This window comes from Trichosurus vulpecula, chromosome 7 (genome assembly GCF_011100635.1).
Source record: "Trichosurus vulpecula isolate mTriVul1 chromosome 7, mTriVul1.pri, whole genome shotgun sequence".
NCBI lineage: Eukaryota > Metazoa > Chordata > Mammalia > Diprotodontia > Phalangeridae > Trichosurus > Trichosurus vulpecula.
In genome coordinates, this window is record NC_050579.1 from 3,627,698 (window position 1) to 3,645,988 (window position 18,291).

The 18,291-nt window shown below is 46.3% G+C and overlaps 1 protein-coding gene across 2 annotated transcripts in view; it reads left to right on the forward strand.

The window, feature by feature from the left end:
- The window catches only part of ASB18 (ankyrin repeat and SOCS box containing 18), a gene marked incomplete at its 3' end in the record, with an annotated part of 54,153 nt that overhangs the window by 5,399 nt on the left and 30,463 nt on the right, over positions 1-18,291 (forward strand). The window contains 2 exon segments of one of the 2 annotated variants that reach the window (XM_036767935.1): positions 12,636-12,648; positions 16,545-16,654. In XM_036767935.1, coding sequence (XP_036623830.1) covers positions 12,636-12,648; positions 16,545-16,654 — 123 coding nt within the window. 2 annotated transcript variants of the gene reach the window in all.

Here is an 18,291-nt window from a genome sequence, read left to right on the forward strand (position 1 = left end):
ATGGGAGCCAGAAGAAAATCCTGGATGAGAGGAGGGGAGATTGGGTTAGGCCAATTCCCCTCCCCTCACCACATTCTCCTGTAATCAGAGGCCGAATGAGACAACTGATTACTAATTGCCATTATTAAAGGTGTCAGCATTCCATGATTTCATGGCTGATCTGTTAGAAGAAAGTCAAGATGGCACTTGAATTCCTGATTGAAATAGGAAACGAGGTGCCTGAAGTTGTGTTTGGAGTCGTTGGACCTACACACCTAGAAGTAAGTAAGTGAAGACATGGCGATGGAGGCTGTTTGTTAAAAAGCCCCTCTGCTGCCAGGAGAGCTAGAGAGGAGCTTACAAACACACACTCAGTTCCTCATTTCAAAGGACAGGACAGAAGAGTAATAACAGGACAGGGGACTGACCCTTGACTCAAGAGGCAGAAGACCCAGCTTGGAATTCTGGCTTTGCCTCTGACCTTGCACAACTTCCTGGGACCTCAGTTTTCTCATCAGAAGAATGGGAAGCTTGAACTAAATGGTCTCTTTGATCTATTCCACCTGGAATCTCTGTTCCTATCACCATTTAGCCACCAAACCCTTGCATTCTGCCCCTGAGACACCAGGCTGTAATTGGTGAGCTTTCACCCACTCTTATCAGAGCCAGACATTCCCTCCACTTCCAGGCCATCTCCACATCACACCCTGCTGCACACCCTCTTTCCCAGCTCCCCTTGATGTACTCCTCAAGGGCTGGTGCTGCCACCATCTTGTTTTTATTTGTGTCACACACACACACACACACACACACACACACACACACAGAGTACAGTGCCTGGCAAATAGTAAATGTTTAAATAATCTGTCTATCTTTCTATCAAGTGAGAGGACTGAAATAGATGATTCCCAGGAAGCTTCTAGTTCTTAATCCAGGAGTATAAGACTTAATTTGGCCTCAGTTTCCCTACCTGTAAAATGAAGGGATTTAAGTAGATTGTTTCTAAGACCCCTTCAAGCTCTTAAATGTGAGCCCTCTAAGAGGAAAGTGCTGGATCTGGAGTTCAGATGCCTCTATTCAAATCCTCTCCCAAGCCCTCGATGAACTGGGTGACTACTCAGAGCCCCCACTTCCTAATCTGCAAAATGCTTGTGCTGTCTCCTTTGCAGAGCTATTGGGTGGAAAGTCCTTTATAACTGTAATGATACAGTAGAAATGAGAGTTGTTATTATTATCCAGATAAGGATTGGTCCTGGATTCCTCAGCTGCATCACCTAAAAGTAGGAGGAGAGTGGAATAATGACGGAAGCTGACTGCCCCTGGGACCTGGGGCAGCATCTGGGGAGGGATTGGGCAGGGCTGCTAGGCTGAGGTACAACTCCGGAGGAAAGGAAGCATGCCCTGTGGCACTGTAAGGTTTAAAGCTATCAAGGGGGAGGGAAGATCCCCCAGGATGAGCTGAAGGTACAGGAAGGAAAGGACATGTGGAGAACTGCTGTAGTTCCCTCCAAATTTTCCATCTGGGGCAAAGCCCAAGTTATCATGTCCTAGTTACAGCTCTAGTAATAACCAGGGCCTCCTTTAGAGCCCATATGGCAAACCTGTCAAAATCTAGTGAGTTTTACAGGACAAAAGAGGCAGTGTGGAGTGATGGAAAGAGTCCTGGACAAGGAGTCAGGAGAGACCCGGGTGTGAATCCAGACACATATTATGTAGCCAAGAAAAACCCCTTTCCTCTTTCTGAGCTTTGGTTTCCTTATCTTTAAACAGCAGGTCAAGAGTTGCAATGTGAATGTCACAGGGCTATTGTGGAGAAAGATTGTGTGCCTTAAAACCCAGCAGTGATGAGTGCTATTAATTTGTACAGGACTGTAAGCTCCTTGAGGGCAAGCTCATGGTAAACACTTTGAACATGCTTGTTGAGTTATTGTTAGGGTGAATGGAAATAGAATTAGGGGAAGGGAAGGGAGGGGTTGAGTTAGCGTGGAAGGCTGAGTTCAGTGACTTTTTCTCACTAGAATGCCTGCAAACTTTCTTTGAGGGGAAAGTGCAATCGATGACATCCAACCTCACACCTCCATCTTGTAGAGTCCCTGGCTGCCTCCAAAGCACCTCAAAGGTGCCATCTCTCATACAGGAGCTTCCCTGATCCCTCCACTGGTTGGACTTTCTCCTTCTTGGGATCACTTGAATCCCTTTGATTATACTTTGTATTTATCCACTTGTGTACACATATCAGGTCTCTCTCGTCAGTTGTTTGAAGCTGGGGTTTCCTTTCTGTCTTTAGTCCCCAACACCGGAGCAGTGCCTCAGACAGAGGAAGTGGCAGACTCATCAGTCTAAATCTAGGCCATGGAGGCCAGCCTCAACTCCACTATACAAATAAGGGCAGAGTGGGCAAAGGCAGTTAAGTAACTTGCTCATGAACGCACAGGAAGGAAGCATCAGAAGTGGGATTTGAACCCAGATCCTTCAGAAGTCACATTTTCCACTCCACCTTGCTAGTACTTAAGGAATGCTTGCTCATTTGAATGGCTCAAACCATGCTTTAGTACCATGAAGTACTAATAGTAGACCCTTAGCCTATGAGAGTCAGGCTCCACAGCTCCTACACTTGGGCTCTTACTGTTTACCCTAACTACTGGCCAGGACCATTGAGTCCATCCATCCATTCATGTACTCATTGTGCAAGGTTAAGACCAAATCCTGTTGGAGGGAGAAGAATGAGTTAAGTTATACAGTTCACACCTTCAAGGACCTAGCTAGTCTAGAACGAGGCTGAATGGGGTGTACCTGTGAGACCCGTATAGGAGTGTTGGGGCAAGATCCATTCATCTCAGAGATCAGGGCTGGCTTCCTGCTAAAGGTATCCAAAGTCTTGCTGCTGCCCGTTCGTTTCAGTCATGTCCGACTCTCGGTGATCCCATTTGGAGTTTTCTTAGCAAAGACTCTCGAGTGGTTTGCCATTTCTTTTTCCACCTCATTTTACAGACCAGGAAACTTAGGCAACCAGGGTTAAGTGATTTACCCATAGTAAGTGTCTGCGACTAGATTTGAAACCCAAAGTCTACATGAAACAATTCTCAACCACAATTCCAGAGGACTCATGATAAAGTATGCTGTCCACCTCCTGGTAGAGATGAGGAACTCAGGGACATAGTCATTGCCTCTTTGGAGGGAAAGGAGAAAAGAGCCTTGAAAAATTTTTGCATGGACAGGGTGGGAGATGGATAATGATTTAGCAAAGGGCACTGAGAAGGAGCCACTGGACAGGTAGGAGAAGAAGCAAGACATGCAAGAGTGACCAGAAGAGACAGAAGAGCTGGAATTCAAAGCCAACTGAGTGATCCAGGATATCCAAACCTACAAAGAGTTCAAAGCAGATGAGGACAAAGGGCAGACTATGGAACTTAGTCCTTGGGAGATTTTTGGTGACCCTGGACATTCCCAGTCAGGTGGAGATTGTGAGGCATCATAAAGGGAGTGGACTGTGAGGGAGTAGAAGCACTGAATGTAGACCTTAGAGGAGGTGGCCATTGAAGAGAAGAATGTGGATAATAGTTGTAGGTGTGGCAGGTCAAGTGAAGGTTTCTTAATGATAGGAAAGATCTAGGGATAGGCAGACCCCACGTTACTGAGCTTTACTTTATTGGGCTTTGCAGACATTGTGTTTTTTTACAAATTGAAGCTCTGTGGCAACCCTGTAATGAACAAGCCTATTGGCACCATTCTTCCAGCAGCAGCGGGGCACATCATGCCTCTGTGCCACATTTTGGTAATTCTCACAATATTTCAGACTTTTTCATTCTTATTACATCTGTTATGGTGATCTGTGAGCAGTGATCCTTGACGTTAATATTGTCATTGTTTTGGGGTACCATGAATCAGTCCCACATAAGATGGCATATTTAAACGCTAAATGTTGTGTGTGTTCTGACTGCTCCATCAACCTGCCATTCCTTATGTCTCTCCTTCTCCTCAGGTCTCCCTATGCCCTGTGACACAACAACATTGAAATTAAGCCAATTAATAACCCTACAGTGGCTTTGAACAATGTGTTCAAGTGAAAGAAAGAGTCAATCTACATGGCAAACTTCCTTGTTGTCTTATTTTGAGAAACTGCCACAGCCACCCCCAACTTTCAGCAGCCCCTGCCCTGAGCAGTCAGCAGCCATCGACATGAAGGCAAGATTCTCCACCAGGAAAAAGATTCCAACTCACCAAAGGCTTAGATGATGGTTAGCATTTGTTAGCAATAAAGTATTTTTAGTTAAGGTATATACATTTTTAGACATAATGCTATTACACACAATATACTGCAGTATACTGTAAACATAACTTATACGCACTGGGAAACAAAAAAAATTCACGTGACTCACTTTATTCTGATGATCTGGAACCAAATCTGCACTATCTCTGAGGTGTGTCTGCATATTTATAGGCAGAGGGGAGGGAACCAGAGGATGAAGAGATATTGAAGTCGGGAAAAGATGTGGATTATTAAGGGGTCAAACTCCCAGAGGAGGCTGGAAAGGATGAGATCAAGGAAAGTAGAGAAGTTGGCCTTGGCAAAGGGATGGATCACGTCTTCCTTTGAGAGTGGAGGAAAAGGAGAGAGACAGAGACAGAGACAGAGAGAAGGGGGAGAGAGAGAAAGGGGGCTCATGGGTGCAGATGTTGACAGGATCCCAGTTTAGAGTTGGGGAAAGGGAGGAAGCGAAGCAATGGTAGCCATGTGGGTCTTTGAACAGGAAAGTGAGCTTGACTGATATGAGAATTAGAAAAATTTTCTTGGCAGCTCTGTGGAAGATAGGGTAGAGAGGGGAAAGACTCGAGGCAAAGAAGCCAATTAGGAGGCTCTTGAATGAGTGCAGATGACAGGTAATAAGGGTCCAACCTTGAGTGATGGCCATGTAAGCGAGGAGGAACGGACAGATTGAAGACACATGTGGTGTGGAGATAGAGTAGACGACAATAAGAAATGCTCCCATTTAAGCTGACACATCAAGGTTTGCAAAACACTTTACCAGCACTATTTCCTGTTAGGAATGACCCTGCTAGGTCAGTGCTATCATTATCCCCATGTTACAGAGGGGAAAACTGAGGCTAAGAGAAGTTAAGTGACTTGCCCAACGCCACATGCTAATAAGTGACTGAGAAGCAGGATTTGAACTCAGCCCTTTTTAACTCCAGGAGAGTCTACAATGACTCTGAGATCATGAACCTTATTGAGCAGAAGAATAATGAGGCCTTAATTAGAAACAGGAAGGCCTGAAGAAGGAGAAGGGAAGAGATCATGAGTACCACCTTCAGCATGCAGAGTTTGATGGGCCTGTGGAACATAGAAATGGAAGTGTCCAGTAGAGAGCTAACATAAAGGAGTGGAGCTCATCACTGAGCTCTTACTGTGCCAGATCCAGTGCTAAGCACTTGAGACATATAATCCCCTCCCAATTACTTTGTTTCCTCTTTGTGTGCATCCTGTGTCTATTTATTCACATGGAAGCTCCTTGAGGGCCAGTGTTGTTTTCTCTTTGTATCCAAAGTACGTGGGGTGCATAATAGATGGCGCTCACTAAATGCTTGTTGGCTGACTGACTAGGGCTCTCCTCCCAAGTTACTTTGTAGCTTTCTGTACTATGTATACACATATATGTTGTTTCTCTCTTGAAGGTCCTTGAAAGCTGTTCCACTAAGGTCTTTATCTGTCTAATGACTAGTACAATCCCTGGCATATGCTAGGTGCTTAATAAATGCTTGTTGAAAGAATTCGTCTACGAGTGCAGATGCTCCTGTTGAAAAGTTTGCAAAGACAGAACTGTTTGTCTTTCATTTCCTTAGATGTTGGTCTTGTTGTTTCTGTCTGTGGCCTTCATGAGTCTGACCCTGTGTGCTGAGGCCATCCAAAACCAAAACCAAAAAAAACTGAGAAGAGAACACTGGAGAAAGAAATTAAGGCAGGAGAGCTTGGCCCAGTGGAAAGAATATTGAATCAAAGGACTTGGGTTCGAATTATGACTCTGCTACTTAAAAACTCTGGGACTTCAGGTAAGAAACAGCCTCTCTGAGCCCCGGTTTCCCCTTCTGTAAAATCAGGAGTCTGGGCTGGATCATGCGACCATAGGTTTAGAGCTACAAGGGCCCTCAGAGATCATTTCCTGCCACCTCCTCATTTTACATAGGAGAGACCCCAGGTCCAGTGGCACTTGCCCGAGGTAATAAGGTTTGGGGATGGCATTAAACGTTTGGCTCCGAATCCATTATGAGAGCAGTGAGTGACAAAGATGGCACCCCGTGTGTTTTCCCCCAGCCCTTCCCCACTCTCTATGTTTGAAGCCCCCTCTCCATGAGGGGATTGGGGGTCGAGAGACCCTGCTCTGAGCTCAAAGAAATTAGAGCCTCCTAAGTGCTTATAAATCAACCTCTAACGACAGCAGCCCAGCACCAGCCTGAGCGCTGCCCTTATTACCGTGATTCACAAGCCAGGAAAAGCTCCGAAATTATGCAGAAATTATTGTCCCATCTCCTTAATTAACGCTGATTGCGGAATTCTTGCTCAAGTCCTTGCGAGCAGACTCAATTATGCGCCGCCTGCACTGATTTGCCCAGATCAAGTGGGATTTATTAGGAATACACTTCCCGGCAATAACAGCAGATTACCTTTGAATATTGTTAATTCATTTAGGGAGAAAATGGCTCCAGTCGAAGAACTGGCTGGAGGGGCCGAAAAGGGGCCTCCCAACCCTGAGAACCACAGGATTCATTTGCTGTCCCCGAGACATTTCTGGGAGGCTGTTTGTCCCATGAATACGGTGCTTGGGACTGGAAAGGTATGGGATGGCTGCGTCAGCCCTGGGGCAGTGGTCATGCTGGACAAGGAACCCCCAAGGGTTGAGTCGCCCTTCCTTTCCCCCAATCAGCTGTGGGACCCAAATCAGGATATTGGAGTCCAGACTATGGAAGGATAATAGATGCTGATGCTGATGCTGATGCTCCTTCAATCCTGGGGCTCCTTCAGCCCCTCCACGGCACAGATCGTGGTATCCCAGCATGGGCTCGCTGGCCTCTCGAGCATTATGTACCTGAACAAGAATTCTGTCTTCAGCTTCTCTGCCAAAGGGTCATCCAGCCTCTGCTTGGAGACCTGCAGGGAGGGGAGCACACAACCGCGGTGGGAAGCCCACACCCCCTAGAATAGCACTGTCTTAGAAAGCTTTTCTGGACATGAGCCCAAACTAGCCCCTTAGAGATATCCTGTCCTCTTGTTTTTATTGGTGACACTGGATGACAGTGTGGGGATGCAAAAAATACAAAAACAAAAAACACCATGATCGGTTAGACAATTGGACCGAATCTTGTAAGATGGAATTTTATAGGCAGAAAAATGTCTCAGTAAAATGGATTCCAAAATCATCTTAAGCACAACATGGAAGAGGCATGACTTGATAGCCATCTGAAAAAGATCTGAGGGTTTTAATGGACTGCAAGCTGAAAACATGTCAACAGTGTAATATGGAAGCCAAGAAGCCTAATACAGCTTAACAATTCCTTAACAGAGTTCTGCACGGGAGGTTTGTGTATCTTTGTCTGTGTATCCTGGGTCTTAGCTGGGTGCTGGGCACACAGGAGGCACTTATTAAATCCATGTTGATTAATTGATTCATTGGCCAAGGCGGTGATAACTGCATAGATTTAGAGTTGTAGGGGACCTCCTCTAATCATCTAGCCCTGTTGTCCTATCATTTCAGGGGTGTCCGACTCTTCGTGACCCCATTTGTGGTTTACGTGGCAAAGATACTGGAATGGCCTGCCTTTTCATTCTCCAGCTCATTTTACAGTTGAGGAAACTGAAACAGACAGAAGTTAAGTGACTTGCTCAAAGTCATACAACTAATAAGTGTCTGAGGCTGGATTTGAACTCAGGTCTTCTTTACTCCAGGCCTGGCGCTCTGTACACCATGGCACCACCTAGCTGCCTAATCATTTAGTCTAACTCTCCTATTTTATAGGAGAAAGTGAAACCCATAGAAGTTAAGCAACTTAGTCCATGGTGACAAAGTCTGGACTTATACCTGGGTCCTCTGACACCAGACTACATTGAGCTTACACACGCTCAATGAATACTGAAAATCTTTTTGTCCATTATAAAGAACTGTGGCAGCGAGAGTCCTCACACCTGGTATTGAGAGGGATAAGTGCGGAGGGACAGTTCCTTGAAGCCTCCAAGCCTGTGTGTTCTGGTTAGTGTGGGTAGGCCATGCACCTGGGCAGATTGCAACCCCTTTACAGCTAGCAATTATTCTTTGAAAGGTTTTGGGTCTGAAAAATCCATCCTCTTGTGGCAGCCTGGGGATGACCATACACAAAGTCTGGCACTCAAAGCCTTCCAACCAAGAAGGACCCACCATAGCCTGTGTGCCTCTGGCTTGTCCCTCAAGTCACCACCTATGTCAGAGCAGACCTTGGGTAGAGGACTCCAGCACAGATGACCATAAGAGGGAATCAGAAGCAGAGCCATTGGTGTTTCCATTTTCAGTGATGAGAGCACCTCCCTAGGGTACACATAGAGCTGACCCATGACACAGCTTGAGGTCTGTAGATAAGAGAGCAGTAAAGAGGCTCAGGTTTGAGTGCTGAGCTTTGTCTATACTGGGGGCATCAGCAGCTGGAGGACTGGAGGGTGTGGGGGAGCAGAGCACACTCTGCCACAGGATGCCAATGAGTTCTCCTAATAATGTGAAATCAGAGCAGACAATCTAAGTCATTATTAATAGATTCACTTGATCGAAGGACGTAAAACGTTTTAATGTTCTGTTAAATGAGGTGTGCGGCACAAACATTGGTATTCAGGAGGAAGGTTAAGATACTTTCATATCTTAGAAATTAATGTATATGTGACTAGTACTGGGGTGGTTGAGTGTGTGGCTGTTTGCACATGTGTGTGTATGTATGGATGTGTTTGTACATGTGCTTTGCATGTGTTTACATGATTCCATATGTTTCTTTGTGTATCGTGCTGTGTATGTTTCTGTATTTGTGTGTACGTTTTAAGTGCAAGTATGTGTATTTTGTGTATTCGTTTTCCTAATTTCTATGTATTTCCTGTATCTATATGTTTTATATGTATAAGTATGTATTTTCTATGTATGTGTTTTGTGTGTATGTGATTTAGAAGTGTCAGATTTGTCAGAAGTGTACAATTATATGTTATAGTTGTATTTTCTGTGTTTGTTCATATCTATGTGTTTGTGTGTTTGTCATATGCATGTTGTTTGTGTACATGTGTTTCCATGTGTAAGTTTTATATGTGTGTGATATATGTGTATTTTGTGTTTTTGTGTTGTGTGTATATATTGTATATATGTCTGTGGAGGGGGTTGAGATGTCTGATTATATGTCATAGTTGTTTGTTCACATGTTTGTGCATGTGTGTGTTTCCATGTATTTGTTTTGTATATATTGTGTGGACTTATATTTGTGCACATGCATGTTTTGTTTATGTATGATGTATGTCTATGATTTGTATTGTATGATTATACATTGTATTTTATTATTGTGTTTTGGGTGTGTTCATATGTATTTGATTGTGTGTTTCTATATCATGTTGCTTGTTTATCTCTATTGTGTGTATCCTTATGGTTGTGCAATGGTGTGTATGGTTGTGTGATTACATATATGTTTGTGTGTGTGCATTGTGATTGTCCCTTCATGTTATCATCCATGTATGTCCTATGACTGCCTGCTGCCCATTCAAAACTCAAGCACTTTTTTCTTTAGAAATTGAAAAAAGGGGAAGGAAGGATGGAGGGGAGAGCAGAGGTGTAGAAGGGATAAAGGAAGCCCACCAGAAAGCTGGGGTTATTGGGAGAAATCACACCAACAGTATAATAGTCCAGCTCAGCTCCCAGCTCCTTCCACAAACAAGGCCACAGCAGTACCCATAAGACCTGCGGCACAAAGTGCCACATTGGGGTCAAGAGGGTTCAAAATCCAAACAGGTTGACTGCAGGGAGAGGAGCCCTCCAGTTGGTCCCTGGAAGCAGCATTGGTTGAAATTGGGCCCTTGCTCTGAGACTTGCCAGGATAAAGGGTCCTTCTCCCCATTTCCCTAGGAGAAAAGAAAGCAGCAATGCTCTGCCACTTAGCCCTCAGGACCTGGCTTCATGGAAGCTGACAGGCAGTGTGAGGGCATACTGAAACTGAGTTCTGCATTCAGTTCATTCCAAGAAGCTTGTCTGGGCCATCATGAGGAATGCCACCCCAGCTTATCCATGGTAGCTGTTGGGGGAGCTGGGCATGCATCACATCAGTGGCAGGAAACAACAGCTACCCAATATGGCACTCCTGAGTGGGACAGTGGAGGGGGGCAAGGCAGGCACTCCTTTTTCTCAGATACTTGTGTTCCATTCACCTCCTGGGCTAGGGTCAGATACCAGCTTCAGACAAGTCCAGACACAGTCCTGTTGAACATGAAGCCAAGTAAATGCTAGTGGGGGAGTACACCAATCCTAAGTCATCTAAGACCCCACCTGGACAGGACCATAGAGGTCATCTAGTGCATAGTCATCTCTTTTCAAATGAAGAAACTGAGGCCCAGAGAGTTTCCAAGGTCACACAGGTAGCAGTAGCAGAAGTCAGATTTGAACCCAAGTCCTGCATGTGCAAATTCATTACTCTTTCCACCCCACTACTTCTTGCTGTATTGGGTGCTGTGGAGAATAACTTAATAGTAGCCTAGTTGGGGAGATTCTTATGTTTAGATACTTCAGTGAATCCAGGATCTCATTGAAAAGGGATCTCCATCCATCTATTCCTTTGCATGTTGCATGGGTCTTATCCAAGTGTTTACTTCGCTGTTTCACCCACAGACCATAAGCACCTTGAGGGCAGGGACTGTCTGATTTGTCTTCCAGTGACTATACCATAGTAGATACTTAGTTTGTAGCTTGACTGGTTGGCTGATCCAGCCTCCATAGAGCTATCCAATGTCCTGGAGTCCTTCTTCTGGGTCTTGTAACTTGTGAAAGCACCAGTGTGGCCCTGGAACTGTCTATCTCTCATCCCTCCCTCTCCACCTCCTTTTCTGATGATACAATTCCTAGAGAATATCCCTTATTTAACTAGAGTGGGGGAGGGGATTTAATACGCTAGCATCTATGGAGAGCTTTGAGATTTTCAAAGATTCTAATTTGACCTTCCTAACATCATTTACATGACTTCTCACTCACAAGTCATCATGGCTAAGGTGAGACAGCTTGCTTGTGTCCAAGCTTGCTTCCTTCCATTGCCCTTTGGGTTTCCTGAAATCTTTATTGCCCCAAAATCTCCAGGAGAATCTTAAAGTTAAAAAGATGGAATTTTGTGTCCAAGGCTAGCAGCCCAGTTGGGGACATAAAAATGTGAAATAATTGGTGAGAGCAAGAGGGCAAAAAAGTGTGGATTGTGTGTTAGATCATGCTAAGGGCAGAAAGGAGCTGGAGAAAGTGGGGAGCAGCACGGGCTTCTGGGGCCAGCATGGATTCCCTGGGGAGGTGACCCTTCCAGGCTAAGGAAAATAATGATCCTCTGAGGATGCGAGACAGCAGGATGTTGGGCAGAGAGCCTTGGATTTGTAGTCTCCAGATTGGGATTCAGAAGTCCAGGCTTTGCAACTCACCATCTGCGTGATCTAGCACAAGCCGTGCCAACCTCTCTTCACCTATGACCCTATACTGCAAAGGGGGGAGGGGTGATAATATTTGCCGAGAAGAATCAAATGAAATAATGAAGATGAAGTGCTGTGTAAAACTGTTCTTATTAAATAAGGCCTGGTGGTATGTTGCAGTAGAGGCTGAAATGATGGGGGACGTCCTGGCTTCGAGGCAGGGGGGCGGCACGGGCTGAGCTGAGGACCAGCTCAGGAGTGGATGACCTGGTAGGATGCAGGGGGTGTACTTTCCTTAAAAAGTGCTCTAAGACTTGCAATGAGCTTTATAAATATTGTCTCAGCCTTGTGGAATAAATGCTATTAGCATTTTATTTATTGTTAGTTTCACAGATAAAGAAACTGACGCCAGAACATAGGATTCATCCGGGGTTATATAGCTAGTTAAGGGTATAAGGTAGGATTTGAACTCAGGTCTTCCTGATTCCAAATCCAGTGCTCAGCCCACCACACCATCTAGCGGCCTCTTCTTAGCCAAAGGTGTTCAAGCCAAGTGAATGTAAGATGTGTCTCTACCCTTTTTAAAATAAGGAATTGACTTGTCTTTAGTTCTATTTGGTTTGGTTTAACAAAAGGAAGGGAGAAACATGATAGGGGTATTTGAGTATTTGAAGGACTGTCATGAGGAAGAGGGATGAGCTTTGTGGGAAGGGCTGGGCAGATGCTTCAGGAAAGCTAATGGTTACACACACCCGCACCCGCGCACCCGCACCCGCACCTGCACCCACACCCGCACCTGCACCCGCACCTGCACCCACACCCGCACCCACACCCACACCCGCACCCACACCCGCCCGCACCCGAGCCCGCGCCCACGCCCACACCCACACCCGCAAACACCACCCCATCTTCCTTCTATGTCTTTGCACTGGCCATCCCTCACATCTGCAATGCCGTCCATCCTCATATCTGCCTCTGTTTCCAGACTACGTTTAAATCTCACTTTCTGCAGGAGACCTTTCCCAGTTCCTTCCCCCTCCCCAACTACTAGGGCCTCCCTTCTGAGATGCCCTTCTGTCTATTCTGTGTGCATCTCATACGGGTCTCATTCTGTGTTTCCTTCCCCACATGAATGTGAACAGGAACCATGTTCTTCATTTCTTTGTACCCTAGGCATACAGCAAAGACTTAGGGATCAGGACAGGGACTGTGCCTGGGATGTCATGCTCATGGCAGTTTGTAGTCTCAGAGAGTCTCCTGGCCCACAGAGAAGCGAAGGACGTTGCCCAGAATCACAAAGCCAGTATGCGTCAGTGGTCCGACTGGAACCCAGGTCTTACTGGCTCTGAAGATAACTCTCTCTCCACTAGAGGGCAGCTGCTTCTCATAGCACTCAGGAAGGACTTCAGGAGAGCTTTGACTGGCTGGCTCCATAAAGACTTTCTAATGTTGACAGCTCTCATCATTAGGAAGTTTTTGGTGACACCCAAACAAAGTCTGCCTTTCTAAAACTTCCACATGGCTCCTAGGGGAGTGGGCAGCATTGGGAGGTGGTGAACACCCCCCCCATGCAAATGTTTAAGTGAAGCCCAGAAGTCCTCTTGTCAAATTATAAGATTGTGGTTGAGTTCTAACAATATAGGATCCTGGATCTCAAGCTGGAAGGGATTTTAAAATCCCCTAGGCCAACCCTCTCATTTTACAGGGGAGGAAGCTGAGACCTATTAAACCTAAGCACCTTGCCCAAGGTCACAAGGGTCGGCCTGGGTTGGACTAGATAGCCACTAGATGGCCAATGGAGATTCTGTAATAAGGGCCGAGTGTCTACAATGTCGCCTTCATCCCACAGACAGCCCGAGGGTGTTCCTTCCACGCCCTGCTCCAGGGGCTATTTTTACAGCTCTCTGCAAAGAAGCCAGCCTGTTTAGGGACCAGCTTCCCTCTGGCCCTCGACTTGGGTATTTCGAGAGCTGACAATAAATCACGCTGGGGAGCTAAACTTAGTACAGAAACCTGCAGGGAACGGATGCCATCCTGGGGCTTGCCCCGCCCCCTTCAAAATAGCCATGACAGGAGAGACCAGGCAGGTCCAGGAGAAACCCCACCCCGTGGGCCACTCCCCAGCCAGACTCCAATCAGATTCAGAGACGTTCAGGCCAGAATTTTCAGAAATCAGTCTAATTACCAATCTAATCAGCCTCCAGAAAAATGAAAAGATGACCAAAAGCCCCCTAAGAGCAGGGAAATATTATTAGCATGAGCAGAACAGCTCTGGAATTTTAACACAGGAAGGTGGGAGGCACCCATGGTGGGGGTGGGCTGGAGGGCTGTCCAAATACTTTTCACAGATGTGTCCTGTCGCCTATTCTCATTGACAGCCTTCATTGTGGAGTGGGTGTGACCCTAGGTTCTCAAAAACTACCCCGGGGAGCCAGGAATCACTGGGTTCAAATCTCACCTCTGACACATCTTTCAAACATTGTGTAAGGTTGAACCCCCTTTTCTAGGCCTCAGTTTCCTCACCTGTAAAATAGGGTAATAGAGACACCCACCTTTTGAATGGGTTGGGAGGCTCATTTGAGATCACTCGTGTCAGTACTTTAGACGTCACTGACTCTTACAACTGATTGGTAGCTTGTCTTTTTGGCTGGAGTTCAGACCGGAGCAGCCCAAAATTCTACTCTGAGCACCGCTGGTCCAATTTCTTGTAATCAGACCCCAATAAAGTCGATCCATCCTTGGACACTCGCTGTTTTGAATCAAAAGATCTTTCCTGAGCAAATGTCATCATGGACAGAGCCAGAACAAGGAGAAGCTCGCCCATGCCTTCCTCTCCCCACCCGTGCCCAGCTGGCTTGCTCCCTCACCTGGTGGCTGTCCTCAGGGTCCCCTCACCATCACACCCTTCTCTTGGGATGTTCCATTCTACAGGAGCAGGGCGCACCCCTTGGGCTGCCCCAGATTAGGATTTACATTACACAAGACTCCTCAGGATCTAGGGGTATTAGCATCAAAGGATTATGGTTGCCACTGCATCCTGTGCCCAGACTAAATTTGGTCCCAGGCCTCCCTGGCTCCTCTGCACTATGCTTTCTGGAACCAAGCTCAATTATGACCAAACTCACCTTCCTCCTAGATCTCCTCCTCTCAGATTCTTCCCATCTTCTGGTGCTCACTCACTTCCAGCTGAAGACGGCCCATCTCTTGGCCCTCTTGCCATGACTGGCTGTGCCTCCTCTTCTATCCCCTCCCACACAGGGCCAGGAGGGGGAGCTGGCTGACTCCTTACTCCCCACTACCAACTGACTCTCCCTCTGCTCCAATCACCATCCCCTCCCATCCCATAAATATTCTTGCTGGTATCACCTACGGGCGCTCAGGTCCCTCTGGTTATTGTTATTGTTCAGTCGTATCTGACTCTTTGTGACTCTGAGGGTTTTCTTGGCAAAGACACTGAAGTGGTTTGTCATTTCCTTCTCTAGTGGATCAAGGCAAATGGGGATAAGTGACTTGCCCAGAGTCACACAGTTAGTGTCTGAGACCCAATTTGGGCTCAGGTCTTCCTTGCTCCAAGCCTAGCACCCTTTCCCCTGCAGTACCACCTTGCTGCCTTATCCCCCTCCCCGATAAATCCAGTCCCTGGCTCATTAGCTTTTTCAGAGGCACTTAGGGGGCACAGTAGATAAAGTGCTGGGCCTAGAGTCAAAAAGAGCTGAGTTTGAATCCAGCCGCAAATACTTAGCAGCTATGTGACCCTGGCAAGGGCCTCAGGTTTCTCATCTATAAAACGGGGTCATAACAGCACCTTCCTTTCAGGGTTGTTATGAGAATCAAATGAGGTCACATAAGTAATGTGCTTCTCCAGCCTTCAAGCATTATGCAAATGCTAGTTATTATCATTTTCCCAACCCATCACCCTTCAAGAGGTCCCTGAGCTCCTCAGTTCCTGTGATCTCTGCCTCCGGTGCACCTCAACACTGCACAAGATGGAGGCAACTTGGATGCCCTGTCACCGTGTTCCACTGAGTTGGCCTCTGGGGCCAGAATTCCTACTTAAAGCTCTGAGCATGGAAGAGTCATCGTCCAATTTAAAAAAATTTCTAATGCAACATGACTTATATTTTGTAAGTATTTTGGTCAGGAAGTAGCATGACAGTGCACAGAAGAAGAACTTCAGGTTTAGGAAGACCCAAATTCAGGTCCTGCCTATAAATCATGTGAATCATGAATCTATGTGACAATAACCAGTTATTTAACACCACTGGGCAGCAGGCAACTCTGGAAGACTATAGGTTTGCAATGACCTGCATTTGGTGGAGGGAGTTTCCACATTGGGAGTTCTAAAAAAATTGATGACAGCTCTGGACCCCCTCTCAAAAAAAAGCAAGCAAAGATGCATATGATACTATCTTTTCTCAAATTTCAAATCCATCTGGTTTAAAAGGTTTTATACTAGAAAGAGGACTATTAATATCTAGATTTGTCTGCTGAATAGCTGAGCTTGCCAGGTTTGTGGAGTATTTTTTTAATCAATAGATGTAGCTGTGTCTAGAATAAACATGACACATGTCATCGGGAGGTCCTAGCTAACTGTTCCTGCATCTAGAAATTCACATGACCCCAGTCCTATCAGGCCAGCATTCTCCTCCGAGCCCACAGGAGTTATAAATACCCCCTTGATCAGCCCTGGCCAGACTACAATGAAGGGATGACAATAGAAATCACTGCCCCTGTATAAGGTCATCTTTCCCCTCCCGGGGAGGAGGGCTTCTGCTCAAATAAACAGCATGGCCACAAAGAGGCTGCCAGAGGCAGGGAGGGCGAAGCTGCGAATCTTTCAGAAGATGGAGAGAGACCCCCCTCGGAGTCCTGCTCCTGTGGACCAGTACCACACAGCCTTGGTCACGGGCGACCTGGGCAGCCTCCAGCCACTGATGGCCCAACACTATAGAGATGCCAATGTGGTCTTTGAGATCAATAAGAATGAAATGGAATGGCAGGTGAAATCTCCGGCCACTTTTGGACTATCAGGTAACTTGCTTACTGGCAAAGACCTGTTTTTAAATTGTTAAGGGCTACTAACACTACGTGTATGCATACATAAAGGCAGCTCACATGTACGTAGGGAGATTTTATAGTATTAATAACTCCACGCAGTGACAAGAGAGACAAACATATTAGACGGGGAGCACCTCGAGAGTGGGTATTGAATTCTGCCTCACGCCCAGTGTGTAGCACAACCTCTGGCACGTAGTAGGCTTCGTAAATGATGGACTGGTTTACTGGCACAGGCAGCCGGGGTCCAGTGGATATCCTGCCTTAGACGCTTACTCACTGGGTGATCCCGGGCAATACATCGGCTCTCTTTGCCTCAATTCTCTCCTCCATTAAAGGGGGATAATAACACCGCCTACCTTCCTGGGTTATTCTGAAGCTCAGATGAGACAAAACTTGTAAAGCTACTGTTATTATTATAGTCATTTGCATATGTAAATGAGCCCTATACATAGAGGTATACGTTTCCATATAAAGCTAGAGCACATACTATGTTACAGGTGCCGTGTGGGGAAGTCAGGGAAATCTTGGGTTCAAATCCCCCCTATGACACTTACCAGCTGTGTGCATACAGCACAGACATAGACACAGTGAAGAGAACACTGGACTTAGAAGCAGCCTGGGTTCTAATCCTTCCTTGGGCACTTAATGACAGAATCATTCTGCCCAAGGCATTCTGCTGCTTGAGCCTCCGTTTTCTTATCTATGAAATGGAGAGATCACAGCCTTGGAATGCTTACTCCCTCAGGGTTGCTATAAGGATAAAGGAGACAATATCATCCGTCTAGTACTCTGTCCAACTCCAAGTACAAAAGCTGCTGTGGGGACAGAGATGAAGCTGTAGCTGCGGAACCACTGAAAGAAGGCAGGAAATGAGAGGAGCCATTTGGAACTGGACTTGGGTGGTGAGACACAAAGCAAATGCATAGAAAAAGGGAAATTAGTTTGCTAAAGGGGCCTGTGTCTGAAGCGGAAATTGTCATCCCTTAAACAAGCAAACAGGAGCTTTGTTTAGGGCACCCTAAGATTTAGAGCTGGATAAATGTGCCTACTATTTATATCTAGCAGAAACACTAAGAGGGATGGGACAAGAAAAGAATTCTCCTTTTAAGTGGCCCAACTCCCCCAGGAATGGTCCACATGGCTCCAGACCTATGTGATGCAAATCTGTGACTTCCCCCATTGCAGCTGTGGTGGGCCCCCAGATCAAGACCTCTAGATGAGATGTTCAGCCTCAAAGAAGAGAGATCCAGAAAGATCGATCCCCTCAGCCTGCCTACACACACACACACACACACATACACACACACACACACACACACACACACACACACACACACACACACTGCTAACCCTCTGGGTAGAACTGCTGAAAGCTAAGGGGAAAACCTGAGGGCTAGGCAGAAGGAATGGACAGAGAGAAAGTGGAAATCATCCATTTTCTAAACTATCTTGTAAATGTACTTGGTTAGCCTGCTAGCCATCTCCTCTAGGTGACACCTTCTGCACTTTTGCCCCAGCTGTTCCCCATGCCTGGAATGTACTCCCTGATCACAGAATCCCTGACATCCCTCAAGCAAAGCCCTGTGCCACCTCCCACACAAGCCCTTTCT